We start from the raw sequence: 14,788 nt of genomic DNA on the forward strand, positions 1-14,788 counted from the left end.
TGCTCTCCTGAACCACGGTATGCATACTTCTCATTGACTGTGCTGGTGTATTGCATATCTTGCTGGACTGAGTTGTTCTCCTCTGGAGTTTACTATCCGCTGAGACTATTGCCATCATTTGACTGTGTTACCTTTTGCCTGGATAGTTCTTGTGACGTTGTATTATTGTGCAGTGCTGTTCAGTCATTACTATATTGTGCATATCATTGTGGGATCAAGTTCAGTGTGCCCGTGTATACTCTGCATTGCATTTTTCTCCCCGTGCTCCTCCTCACATATATATTCAGTGGTACAACTTGCTAGAGGCAGACCACTGTTCCCTGTTTCCTGAGTCACCTGTTTCCAGTATCCTTTCACATAGCAGTGGTACAACTTGCTAACGCAGACCACTGACTTCCCGGATACCTCCACCCGGATTCCATTCCTTCACCTAGACAGCGGTACAACTTGCTAACGCAGACCGCTGACTCTCATCACCTCCTCGTTACCTCTGGACATTCCTCCCCACTATAGCAGTGGTACAACTTGCTATCCGCAGACCACTGACTACCCTCACGTTTCCCTTGTCCATTCAGTTCCTCGTGTACTATTATTACATATTACCAGTGCTGCTAGTCATAGACTTTCCACGAGCATTCTCTACCATCTGCTGTCTCCTGTTCCATGATCCCCCCGCTACCAGAGTACCATATTACCACCTATACTGCTCTGGTAAGTCCATCATCTGGTGATCCCTGGGTAAAGACTCCTAGTGCCCGTGACAAGCAGGGTTTGGTAAGCACTTGCCTCTTAATATATTTGGTAGTAGATCTGGCTCTGCCCATTGTTGCATAGCCGGATTAAGGGGGGGGGCACAGGGGCACGTGCCCCGGGCCCCCCTCTCCAGGGGGCCCCCCGACCAAGAGCAGCTTCAGTTTTTTTGCACTTAAAATAAAATAAAAAAGTGCTTGTCCGGAGCTGATCGGAGGCTGGCACCTCCTCAAAGACCAGCCTTCTAATTACAGAAGCCAGGGGAAGGGAGGGGTTGTTGGGCTTCAGTCGTGGAGAGACGCTGTGGGCTTCTGTATTTTCTAGGGGCTGGTCTATGGTGGTTGGGGAGCAACAGGCAACCAATTGTAAGGCTGCCTGTTGCTAAGTGGGGTGGGGGCTGCTGACTCATGACAATACTGTTCCTGTCAGACACGGAGGTCAGCGGCGGCATGTGCTACAGAAACAACAGTTCCACTACAGGTACAAACAATTTACATTGAATGTGGGAAGATGATGTGTGACTTCAGGGGCAATTTCTATGTGTGACTTCAGGGGCAATTTCTATGTGTGACTTCAGGGGCAATTTGCATGTGTGACTTCAGGGGCAATTTGCATGTGTGACTTCAGGGGCAATTTGCATGTGTGACTTCAGGGGCAATTTCTATGTGTGACTTCAGGGGCAATGTCTATGTGTGACTTCAGGGGCAATTTGCATGTGTGACTTCAGGGGCAATTTGTATGTGTGACTTCAAGGGCAGTATGTATACGTGGCAACAGGAGCGCTATGTATACGAGGCAATAGGAGCGCTATGTATACGAGGTAACAGAAGCGCTATGTATACGAGGTAACAGGAGCGCTCTGTATATGTGGGAACAGGGGATTTGAAAAAACAGATCAGCAGCTTCTGAGATACTCAAATCAACCCGTATGGCCTCAACAATCATTCCACAGTAAATGTCCCTTAGATCACATTTCTTCTCCTATTGTGGTGTTTGGTCTGAACCACAATTGTAATCTTTGACCATGTCTGCATGCCTCTATGCATTGAGTTGCTGCCACATGATCGGCTAAAATTAGATATTTGCATTAACCAGCAGTGTTCAGGTATACTTAATAAAGTGTATATGTATATATATATATATATATATATATATATATATATATATATATATACAAAAGAGAAGGGGCGCCAAACATAGTGCATTAAATGTAAAACACAATAAGTATATTCCACATGTGTGCAATTCCCGTACCAGAGATTCGAATGATAGTAGCTTGATAATTATGCTAGTAGATCTTCTCTAGGTGCCGTCTGTGATGGACCACTGGAACATGAAATACTGACTCAGGGGGGTCACCCTTGAGAAAGTCTTTAATTTGAGGACGAAACGCGTCGGGTAATTTGCTTTGCCGCTGCTCTGGATTCGTGTGAGTATGGGCTTACTGGCTAGATTTACCCTGCTTGCTGTACCATCATCGCACGAGGACAGGACAGATAAGCTGTTTTATACTTCATTTTATGTACGAGCATATTGTATCTAAGTCACAGTGTGAGGCTATATTGCCTCTTTTTAATAAAAGTATTTTATATTTACATTTGCAACGGCATCATGTGTCAGATGGTATTATACTATTGTGGCCATTTTTTAGTTCTAGCCACTCCGGAGTTGCATTTCTGATAACGTTTTGGGAGGAATACCTACCTGAGTCAGTATTCCATGTTCCAGTGGTCCATCACAGACGGTACCTAGAGAAGATCTACTAGCATATTTATCAAGCTACTATCATTTGAATCTCTGGTACGGGAATTGCACACATGTGGAATATACTTATTGTGTTTTACATTTGATGCACTATGTTTGGGGCACCTTCTCTTTTGTGTTTTTGCTTACTAAGGCTGACACTTGCAGATAGGTGTTGAATGTTTTGGGAGCTGCCATCTTGTATATTGAGTATAAGAAACTTTTCTTTTCAATTATTGTCACTTTTGCACATTTTTGCACTTTGAAGCGCCTGTTTAGCTTAAGATTTGTTGGGATATATATATATATATATATATATATATATATATATATATATATATATTGATCACTATAGATACATACAATAGACAGTGTACTTATATATATTTATACATATATTCAATTTTCATTTATTTCCTTTTCTTAAGTTTTCATGTTATGCATCCTGTACTTTTTTCACTGTTGAAAACCTAAAAATGAACATTTCATATTTGTTTCCGTTAAATCATTTTTGTCTTCAATGGTCAATAAAAAATAAAAAAAACCTTATCTTTACCTCTCAACTGTCCCTATTCTATCAGAACCGTCCTGACTTTAGGGCAAGTCACTAGAGGAATGTACATCTAGTAGTGATGTGCGCAGCGTTGCCATTGTTTTTGAAGGGGCCTTGGTTGGAAAATGGCCTAACACATTCTAAGCCAGGGGTCAGCACGCAACACCCACTAGTCCGGCACCCCAGGCCGGCTGTCACTGCAGGACATCGCCAACACTGAACTGCCGGGCACCACTGAGGAACGGACGTGAGGTGAGTGCATTAATAGTTATCAATTAAGTGCAGTCCCCAATATCACTTATATCCCCAATGCCCTGTATGTTATTATTGAGGGAGAGGCAGAGAAAGATAAGCTGTACACTGGGGTAGTAAGTCAGAATCGGCAGTTTGGCAGCGCAAGATAAAGTGGTCGGCTGGTAGAATCAGTGTAGGCTATAGCAGTAAGTGGAATGGAGGTGACAGCAACCAGGACATGGAGAGAGTTTGTGTTGGTCACAGCCTGGGGTGGAGGAAGGGGGGGAGTGACAGAGAGAGAGAGGGCACATGGAGAGACAGAGAGTGACATACTGAGAGGGTATACACAGAGAGAGTGAGATAGTGTGTGTGTGTGTGACAGCCTGGAGTTGAGGCAGGAGGGAGTGACAAAGAGGCAGCGAGAGAGAAGGAACAGATAGGGACAGAGAAGAGGGCACAAGGAGAGACAGAAAGAGAGAAGATGTTAACTAATGAAGAGGGGGATGATGCGATGGTTAATCAATATAAGGGGTTAATCATACTGTTGGGGTTAATTTGTGATGGGGAGCTTGATGTTGATGAAGAGGTTATGATGAGGCTGAGATGTTAAATGATTATGAGGAGGTTAATGACTGAGGATGAGAGGATTGACTGATCAGGTGGTTAATTATTATTATTAATTTAATTGTGGACTGTGCTAATTATTTAATGATGGGTGTTATTAATTTACTTGGGGGGTGATGGTGGGGCAATTTAATTTAATAATAGGCCCTATTAATTTAAGGTGAGGGGACGGGACCTTTAATTTAATACCGGGGTGGTTTGGGGAATTAATTGAACATGGGGCTGAGCTTGGGGAGGAGGACTATTTATTAAATGTTAATATGAATTTTTTAATGCCAGGGATGGTTGTGGGAAATGGTAATATTTATTAAAAGTAAATGTTATTCATTTATTGCTGTGGCTGTTTGGAGGGAGGGAAATAAGTTTATTTATTAAATGGGAGTACTATTAATTTATTGTCAGGGCTGGGTAGAGTGAAATAGATCTATTTAAAAAAATCTATTTATCAAATGTGAATACTATTATTTTAATGTTAGGGCCTCATTATTAAATGTGGGTGCTATTGATTTAACGCTGGGGGTGATTGGAGTTTTCTAAATTACATATACCAATTTTTTTAAACATAGGACCCCCAACATTCCAGGATCCAGACAAGCAGCACCTAAGGACACCAGCAGCCACAGGTGGTGAAAGTGACAAGAACAGGTAGGAGAAAGCAGGACAGTCTGCCAACCGTCCTGTATTTGGTGGAACAGTCCCAAATTTGGATGACTGTCTCGCTTAGTCAGGATTTGGTCCGACTGCAAGGACATTATGGAGGTAAGTCCCGCTTTACACTTTACTGCTTGTGAAGGCAGAGCTGTGTGCACCTAACAGTAGTCCACACAGTTTTGCCTGTGTAATTGTCTAAAAATTAGTCTAAAATGCTAACCATATTACATCAAGGGGGCCCCCCTGTCTTAAGTGTCCCGGGCCCCCCAGAGCCTTAATCCAGCTCTGCATTGTTGGTACCTATTATGGCTCTATTTTCTGTAGTTGACAGCAGATATAGTTCAACATATTATTGTTGGCATTAGATATGACTGAGCTTTGTATTCTGAATGTATTCTTTGTGTGTATATATATATATATATATATATATATATATATATATATATATCAACTGTTTAATGAAACCATATTTTTGACTATCATATGTTTAGAAAATATGCCCAAGATTACCTGACCACCCAAAATCCCAGTACACTACCACAATACACCTGGGGGTGAGATAGTTGCAATATAAAGGCTTATAGAGCAGTCTTGGTGTGGGCTGAGGAGATACAAGGGTCAGTAGGGCAGTGTTTCATCCAGCCCATAATATCACCCAGTATCAGGAAGCCAGAGCAGGTGATTGGCGCATTGCTGGTCAATTGGGAGTGAGTGAATAGAGAATGCAAGTTTACAAGGACATTTCTCACTTGGCAGCCTGTGATCTGCAGGAGAATAAAAGCAATGAATCCATAATGGGTTTTTGTATGGTTGGTTGGCCTATAATAACGGAATTAAATAATAAAGATAATTTTTTTTGGGTGTAGTTATATGATATTAGGAATTAAATATAAAATCAGGATTTGAGGTAGGGTAGATTAAGAGGCCAGGATCCATAAATGGATATTGGTTGCCTAATGGAATATAAGCATATCAAATACTGTGTATAATGTAATTTATGTGGCAGTAAAAAGGGGATTCAATTTAATTTATAATGGACATTAATCATAAAAATGGAAGATCCGATGAATTGTACTCAGCAATTATCCTATTACCTGGTTTGAATATTTTTATCAAAAGTTTGTGCTTTTGCTTCAATTGCAGTACCCTTTCTTACCTTCCCAGCATCCTCTGGCCCAGGCTGCAGGGTTACAGAACATGGCAAGTTCTTGGCCATCTGCAAAACATGAGATGAATAAGATAAAACAAATGTCACTATCAGGTGGCTTTTCATTCCATCTGCAAATATGTTGTTTTCTCACATTAAAGCAGAAAGGAAAGGCATTCTCTCCCAGTTTTATGCGCAGTTTCTCCTGAAGGGTTGTGAGTGGCTTCTTGTCCTCTGGCAAAGGGGGGTACACCTGGCAAGACAGCGCATACAGGTCCTTTCTGAAACTCAAGCCGATGAGCTCCATGTCATCCCGACCATAGCGGAAAGCACAAATCAGTGTCACAAATACTAGAACAAGTAGAGCAGGGAGGAATTGATATGCAAGACAGGTGCGATATCATTATCAAAGAAGATAGGAAAAAACTGGACCAAACAAAGATACAAAGTAAAAGAAGACATAGGGCTCAATATACTGAAGTAGATAGAGCTTTAAAAAAACACTGAGGCTCTATATACATTAATAAATAGAACCCTAACATAGAGCTTCAGTGCCCCATTTCTGGAGCAGAGCAGCACCATATGCAATAGTGAGTTATTACATATAAGACAACTGTGCTCAAAGATGGAGCAAAGCTGACTTTAGTGGTGATGGAGGATTTTGATGCATGGAGGAGCAAATAGAGAGGACCAACACATTACTTTATAATGATTAATTTCATTAACATGTATACATTCTGTCGCTCTATCCTGACTCTTCCTCTAGCCACACCAACAGACGACCACAGAAGGCTGGACGTAAACAGTGAATATGAGCTGCTCTTTCCTGCATATTTACATTGATACATAGACCCCATAATTATTTGTTCTTACAGCTTGATGTTCTGCCTTCTCTAACTCAATTACAAGTTCTGACAAGAAAAACTTAAAAAAACAAAAGGATAATGTTCTGCAAGAGGGCATGGGTATATTATAGCTATTGCAAATCATCATATTAATCTCCAAATTTCAGAGCAAGCCCACAGGAACATTAGCAAAACAACCGAACAGCCTTTCATTAAAGAAGCTAATTTTGTTTACCTTTTTTGTCCTTTTGGTACTCTGGATCAATTAAAATCATGCCATCTACAGGAGATAGAAGACAGGAAGGATGCCAAGATTGTGAGATTAGACTGCATTAACATTATTGATATTATTTATAGTAAAGTAACAGGTATTTAGAGACTGACCTACAGGCTCTACAAACTCCACATGATCCACAAAGTCCCGTTTTGCAAGATAGATGGATAACTAGAAGAGCAGGTTAAATCAGGAAAATATCACTGTGTTATTTATATTTTTCTCTTAATTAAAATGCATAATTTGAAAATATACCGCATAAGGAGATTTTAAAGATTGTTCTCACCTTCCCATCGTTGCTGGTTTTCTTGAAAACTCTGAAAATGAATGTGAAAATCCTAGTTTAGAGTGATGTAGAAGCTGGTAGTGTGATTTTATTCAGCTACAGTTGTGAGTTATTCTAGATATTTTAGTTGAGATGAAAATATATCTGTAGCTGGGTCATGTGCATTAATTATTTGCAGTAAGTACAGGAATATTCCAACTTTGCTGTGATCTGGAATGTTTGAGCTTTTGGTGTGAAAAATATGTATATATGTATTTATGTATGGGCAGCACGGTGGCTAAGTGGTTAGCACTTCTGCCTCACAGCACTGGGGTCATGAGTTCAATTCCCGTCCATGGCCTTATCTGTGAGGAGTTTGTATGTTCTCCCTGTGTTTGCGTGGGTTTCCTCCCACACTCCAAAAAAAACATACTAGTAGGTTAATTGGCTGCTAACAATATTGACCCTAGTCTGTATGTGTGTGTGTTAGGGAATTTAGACTGTAAGCCCGAATGGGGCAGGGACTGATGTGAGTGAGTTCTCTGTACAGCGCTGCGGAATTAGTGGCGATATATAAATAAATGGTGATGATGATGATGATGTATGTATATGTATGTTTTCCTTGATACCCAACATTTGATCCCTGCCAGCTATGGTTGCCATCTGACTACAAGAAATGTAGCTCTGTCAATGTTATTTAAACTACAGAAACATAGCAAACATAGGAAGGACTGTATTTTTTTTCCACAGAAGGTTAAAACTCTACTAGAAGCCATTAGTTGAGGTATGTTGTTGTTGTTGTTGCTTGAGCTGTGGTCTGCTGTGAGCCCACACAATGTGATATTTAGAAGGTAGAATGTCTTTAATATTATGTAGCTATCAGGTGTTTATGTTCCCAAGCTAAGGGAATTGTGTAGCATACCAGCCTACCAAGTAGATGATGGATGTTTAGTGTTTAGGTTGATGTGTAATGTTCAAATAATCAATAATGTATCATGCATATTTTGGATATTTTGAGGCTCAAATTCATATGTCACTGTTAAACATTCTAGAATTAAGATATTTTGAGGCTTCAATTGGGAGGTATGTAATGTCTTCAGAAGGGATATTGTGTCACATTCTAGAGCTGGATGCTCAATTTTGTTGCTCTGTGATGCCCCAGATATAAACATTGTGTAACAGTCTAGATTTAGGAGATGTTCCAAGAATTGATTGGGAGGGACATTGTGTCTTGGATACCAATAGTGTGTAACATTCAAGAGTTAGGAGTTGTAATTTTAAAACTTTATTGTGCAGACATGTAATGTTCCAGGTATTTTAGATATGTGTTGAACATTTTAGAGCCAAGAGATGTTTGGAGCTTCATTTGGCAGACATATGATGTGCTGGAGATAATTCATAACATTCTTTAGCTAATAGATCTTTCCAACTTCAATTTGTGATGTCATAGAGATTGATAGTGTATAGCATTCTGAAGTTAGGATATGTTTTAAGCTTTAACTGGGATGTATGTTCTGCACATCTCTGTTCTTTGCAGGTTCTTGTAGGTGCAGTGAAGTTAGCTGGTTCTGTATTAATAAAATGTGTTGTGATATTCTATATCCAAACCAGAGATTTAATATTAAAATCTTACTTGGAACCATCTGCCATAATGACTTGAACCTGTGTGAGAGAACACAAATATAATTGGCAGCTTTGAAACAAAAAGGCAATGTAAAACTTTAACAATAACATTTGATATGGACAGAAGCACCTTACTTCATTATTATGTTGTTAGTTATAGACTCTTGTGACTTGGAGGGAGCTCTGTTTATCTCTGTATAAATGGTGTTCAACCAAATGCTTAATAATGTTCATACCATACATGCATGCATTTGTTTTTGTTTCTGGACCAACAATTTATTTAAAATTAATTCTCAATCATATCAATCTATTCATTCTCCAGTCAGATATTAAGTCCCATTAAGCACAACCACCCCCACACAATGATTTGGGTTAGTATAGCCAAAGCATTGCTTTGAAAGGATAAAATAAAAAATAGATATTATTTGTCTGATTGAAAAACACATACAATGTGGTCCTTCATGGATAATAGTCAACCAAATTATTCCAACTTGATTCATCTTTTTTTAACCACAATTTAACAATTCCTTCGAAAAAGAATGCATTAAACAAAGAATGCATGTATTGGAGTAATGACAATGCTTGCAGGTCCTTACCACTAAATGCATAGATCAGAAGTACACAATGACTATTTGCATCCCTTTTGCTGAAACTTGGGCTACTACCTCTAATAATATACTTCAATTGCAAAACTTATGTATATGGACATATGGCGACAGAACTCAATCCTATTACACTGCAAGTTATGTCTTATGTATTCACAAAACTATACATTTCCTTTCTGGAACATCAAGATCATTATCATTCATTTCTAAAGCGCAATAAAACTCTGCAGTGCCAGACAGTCAGACTGACAAATAATACAACCATAAATCACACATAAAAACAGAAGATGATTGAAGAGGTTGACAAAGGAAGAGCAGGTGTGAGACAGAGGGTAGAGAGGGACCTGCTCCTGAAACCTCTTGTGCAGTAGTCGTTATCACCCATGACTATATATGGAGATCCTATTAAATTAAGCTAAATTAATCTTTCTTATTAATAAGCTACATGGTTTTTAATAAAGGTGCAACCTATTGTTTCCAATTCAATGGTAACCAAACAGCATGTCTTTCAAAATGAATCATAGGGAGACTTTTGGTGGGTGGTACGTTCCAGAAGGCCACACTTTTACGGAACACTCCATTCTCCCCTTCTAATCCCTCGCCATTTGGGTCGAAATGGTTTTAGACAGCCCCCTAAATAACATCTGATGGGTCCCAGGAGATAGTGAAAGACAAGTGTGCCTTCCCTGACTCGACACCCTGCCATACCTCACACTGGAGTAGTGTCCCACGCTCTTGGGCGCTCCCGCTGCTCGCAATCTTGAACAAGGCCCGTGCGTCACTGGTGAGACTGTCGACCCAGGCTCTTATCTTCTCCCTGCTTACCAAAACTCTCTGGCAGGTCTCCCTGGGACCCAGCAGTGCGTCTGATTAAGACGCCTGACCTAATGCGGCATGGACCTGACACATGGTGCTTCCAATGGAACTGCGATTGCCCTTTGGCCTCCTCGTCCAATGGAGTTCTGAGGCCGCCGCAGGGCTTGGTGATTCACTTACCTTTTCTGGGTCCCAGAAGCTACCCGACTGCTCCACCCAAGTATTACACTGGATAACTGACGACCCTTTTTTGCATCTCCCTACTTGCCAGACTATCTCTTTGGCATACGACTGGGATGTCATATGCCAAAGTCCCTTTGCCTATGTGTCTCTGGCAACAACTGTCTTGGAACCTTGTATTTATGTTCTATCCTGTACTGGGCTCCTTTTCTGTTTGGATAGTCTTCATCCTGAACTGTTGGATGCTGTGCTACTCTAGCCAGAGTATCACCACTTGCACACTCTCTGCAAGTGTCCCCCTGTTTTCTTGTGACCCCTACCAGCTGCTACCAGGGGATATATGGTAGCCCTATTTCAGCTCACCTGATGTGCTTTTGATTGCACTGCACTGTGAACCCACTTTGTACACTCATACCTCTTCTCAGGGTCCTTTTCATACTTTCTTGGACCTATTATTGCCACCCAGTGCTCAACATTAACATTGCTGCCTCACCTTTGCTCAGCTGCAACCTCTATCTGGGGCCCATCTAATTTCTCACTGACTACTGCTGCATCAGAGTGCTCTGTCATCGCACATGGACTCCTGTCCTTACAGCTGCTGAACTGCATCCTTCCATTATGCTTCCACAACTTCCCCATGATTTTGATTAATACCTACTGTTATAACATATACTGTATGTAATTGTTATTTCTATTGTTGGGGACCTTACACCTTATCTGGGAGTAAACACTACCTAGATAAAGCGGCAACTACCAACATGTGTAAAACTAGACGCACCCAATCTGGTTCCCAATCTCAGAAAATCAATCCAACCTCCCCAGGATCCCCCTCTCTGCCAATGATGCGGCAATCGAAATGTCTTTTATCGTTATGCCTTTACTTGAACAGAAGCTTGGGGAAATGTAGGCCTGTTACCTCTATGTAAGTATATATGGCCTCCATAGTTTCTCGCCTGGACACTAATGATAAGTGAACGTCTGACCTTAAACAGCAGGTCAGTGACATTGAAGACTCCCACACTGAAGCCCTCCATCTTATCCTCTTCCTTGAAAACCACCATAGATGCAGTAATCTGCGGTTTATTGAGCTTCCTGGGTCCATTAAGGGACCAGAGCTTATTCATTTGTTACAATACGAGCCCCCTGAAGCCCTGGGGATCAAAAAAGCTGATTATACCATGACTGTAGAGAAAGCTCACAGGCTACTCCCCAATCAAGAGTCTGGGAGTGAGATACCTAGGGAGGTCATTGCAAAATAAAATTTCCATGACAAGGAAGATTTAAGAGCCTATAGAAGTGCAATAATGTCTTAACTCACAATCAGAAACTCCCGATTTTTCAGGACTTCTCTCTTCAAGTATCCCAAAAGTGTAGAGATTTTAAACCCCTTGTGTAAATACTTATTTGACAACCAAATATACTTTGATTTTTTGTTCCCGGCTAAGCTTAAGATTGCCCTTGCAGGCCGTACTTCTGTTTCTGATGAGGTAGATAAGACCAGAGATTTTAGCCAACATTTGAACCCAGATGGCTGAAATACTAGGTCATCATTTTCTTTCTCATTCACCCTCTCACTAGCCCAGGTGTTTTGCTATGGTTCTTTACACCTGGTATTCCTTGTTCTATAAGTTACCATATATATTTCTACACTGTTTCGCACCCTTTTTGCAGTTTCTGGTGGACAATTTGAACATTTATGTTTGCAGTAACATGTATTGTGTTTCCATCATTATAGTGACATACTCATCAAAGTGACACTTACCTTATACCTCATTTGTGTAAACCACACATGACTGTATGATCTTCATGTCCATATGATGGAAACACAATACACTTACCTTATATGATCACTATTCATGAATTGTTGGTATTTTCAAGACCCCATCATAAGACATCTGTATAATATAGCTACCATAGATAGACTCCCGGTATATATTTACAGAACCAAATAAAGTGTATTGATCTTCTGAATATACGTACCCGACCAAGACTCCGAAATTTTAATATTTTGTTTTTTAACCATACAGTTTTATTTGCATGACTAATAAATAGTAGTTTTATAGTGTAGTGTCAATTTATTGATTTGTTCATTTCTATCCACTCTTGTTATCCACAATGAAGTGTCCCTTCAACAACACAGGATTTTCTCCATGAGTGTGCCTTCCATACAGGGCCGGATTAACCCGAGGTCTAACTGGGCTATAGCCCAGGGGCCTCGGGCATCCAGGGGGCCCTTCAAACTCCTCAGCAGCATTATTGATCGGTCGGGGGCGGGGGCGCCCCCGGCCCGATCGATGCTGCTGAGTACTGTCAGTGCAGTCCTCCGTCCCGGCGCGCTGTAGTCTGCTTACTGAGGATATCTCGCGAGAGTTCATGAACTCTCGCGAGATCTCCTCAGTAAGGAGCTTACAGCGCGCCGGGACGGAGGACTGCACTGACAGGTAAGTGCTTGGGGGGGTCCTCGCGGGGGGTGGGGGGCGGCGGACGGCTCACATTGGGGGCCTCGCGGGGAATGGAGGGCCCCTTAGCCCAGGGGCCTCCATTCCCTTAATCCGGCCCTGCTTCCATATAAGTAGTACTTCTCCTTCTCTTCTATTATAAGTTGATAGTTCCTACTACTAATCATTATGTCTCCCCCACTCAACTGTATTGGTTGATTGTCCCACCCCGTAATTCATGTTTCTGGATTTCCATATATGATTGTTATGCTGGGTGACTCTGCCTTGTTGCCACGCCCGGAACGTTCCCTGAGAATTGTTTTTGCCACACAATATAGTTGACTGTCATTTTTGTTATCACTGTTTATCTTCAGAATCTCATGCATACTGCAAAGTATTGTCCACAGTTTTTTCCTATGATTACATATTGTCACTTATTTATGTGCTTGGATTCATTGAATACACTGTTTTGTTTTCTTCTTGCGCCAATAAAAAAGTTGTTTTAAAAAATTGAGCCACAGTAGATGACTGTCTCATAAATGTATTTTACTTGTTTTCAATATGATCATAATGTTATAAAACAGGCAGTTCGGCAATGCTGGTGACAAACATCTGCAATTTGAACCTGCCCTTGACCACCATAAATAATTTGGCTTGGACAGGGATATGTGTGTCTGTGTCCTGGGCTGTATCTATTCACAATGGCACCTTGCTGTATTCGGTCTCTTAACGCTTATAGTGTGAGAAAAGGAACAATATGCTACTAGAAAGTTGTGTACAAGGCATTATTTGCTTGATTCCAATACCAATACCCATGTCCCAAATACATTGGAAATCAGTTTGGGATAACCATTGATCAAGCACGCTGTAGGGAAACCCCCTACAGTATAAGTAGACCACATGCCTGTTTATAAATCATTCTGTGGCAGATGGTCTTCCATAGAAGAACATTGTACGGTCATTGTTAAGGGTTTTTTTATGTTGTGAAGAAAAGAAGATTTATTTCAAGCATATTTTTGTGGGGTTTATATTTTTTTTGGACTACTCCATGACCTGGAATGTTATTTTTTTTCCGACAGCAAGAGGACCTTTGGAATATTATGGTTTTTGGCATGTTTGTTTTTTTAAAGGCTTATTGTAGTAAAAGCTTACAAGATTGGATGCCTTATAAATGAAGACATCAGATGGTAAGTATATGGGGTTTTATTATTTGTATTAAAGTAATGTGGTTTAAAAGAGGTGTGTGAATTATTTTAGCGGGTTTATTATTTTTATTAAAGTAACGTGGTTTCAAAGATGGTTGTGTGTTTTATTTAAATTTTACTTTGTGGCACTACATGGGTCAGCGGGCCCTGGGTGTCAGGGCATGCTGGCACTTGTGGTTCTCTAAGTGCCAGCATACCATGGCTGCCATGGGCATGCTGGTGCTTGTAGTTCTAACAGCACCAGCATGCCCAGACTGTAAATGGCAGCCCGGGATGGCTGGGACTTGTAGTTCCGCAAAGCAAAATTGTGTTTTAAACATTTTCTGTATTTTATTTCACATAATGACCCATGATCCCAGGGCTTTTGGAAGAGTCCTAATGCTTTCAGCACGGGCGGACCCCACACCCTGAGGAATTCAGACCAGTGCTGAATAGCCTGGGTTGGATTGTCATTATGGCAGGGGAATCCCCTGCTGTGGGTTCCCCTGCTATAGTGCCACCAACCCTGGCTGGTTAACCTAGTGCTATTTTTTTGTGAAACCGAGGGGATCCCAAGCTTTACCTCTCCGATTTTGCACAAACTAGCACTCAGGCGCGGGCTGGCAGATGTCAGCCCGGGGGGCGCATGCCGCACAGGCGGCCGCATCACATGACATGGCCGTGTCATTGATGACGCGGCCGCATCACACATGCATCACATTTATCGCCGGTTTTTACCGATATTGCTTCTGGGGGGGCGGCCCTAATGGCTGTAAACCTAAACGGCCCGGAGGGCCGATGCCCCCCTGTCCCCCGGCCTAGCCCGCCCCTGCTAGCACTAGCCTGGCAGCACTAG

The 14,788-nt window shown here is 41.3% G+C and overlaps 1 protein-coding gene across 1 annotated transcript in view; it reads right to left on the reverse strand.

Annotated features, from left to right (window-relative positions):
- The window catches only part of ARR3 (arrestin 3), a 61,176-nt gene that overhangs the window by 40,492 nt on the left and 5,896 nt on the right, over positions 1-14,788 (reverse strand). Inside the window, exons 2-7 of the mRNA XM_075184515.1 lie at positions 8,720-8,748; positions 7,108-7,138; positions 6,932-6,992; positions 6,783-6,827; positions 5,857-6,053; positions 5,712-5,771 (exon numbers count right to left, since the gene is read on the reverse strand). Coding sequence (XP_075040616.1) covers positions 5,712-5,771; positions 5,857-6,053; positions 6,783-6,827; positions 6,932-6,992; positions 7,108-7,138; positions 8,720-8,736 — 411 coding nt within the window. The 5' untranslated portion in view covers positions 8,737-8,748. The remainder of the gene's footprint in view (positions 1-5,711; positions 5,772-5,856; positions 6,054-6,782; positions 6,828-6,931; positions 6,993-7,107; positions 7,139-8,719; positions 8,749-14,788) is intronic.

Source organism: Mixophyes fleayi, chromosome 9 (genome assembly GCF_038048845.1).
Source record: "Mixophyes fleayi isolate aMixFle1 chromosome 9, aMixFle1.hap1, whole genome shotgun sequence".
NCBI lineage: Eukaryota > Metazoa > Chordata > Amphibia > Anura > Limnodynastidae > Mixophyes > Mixophyes fleayi.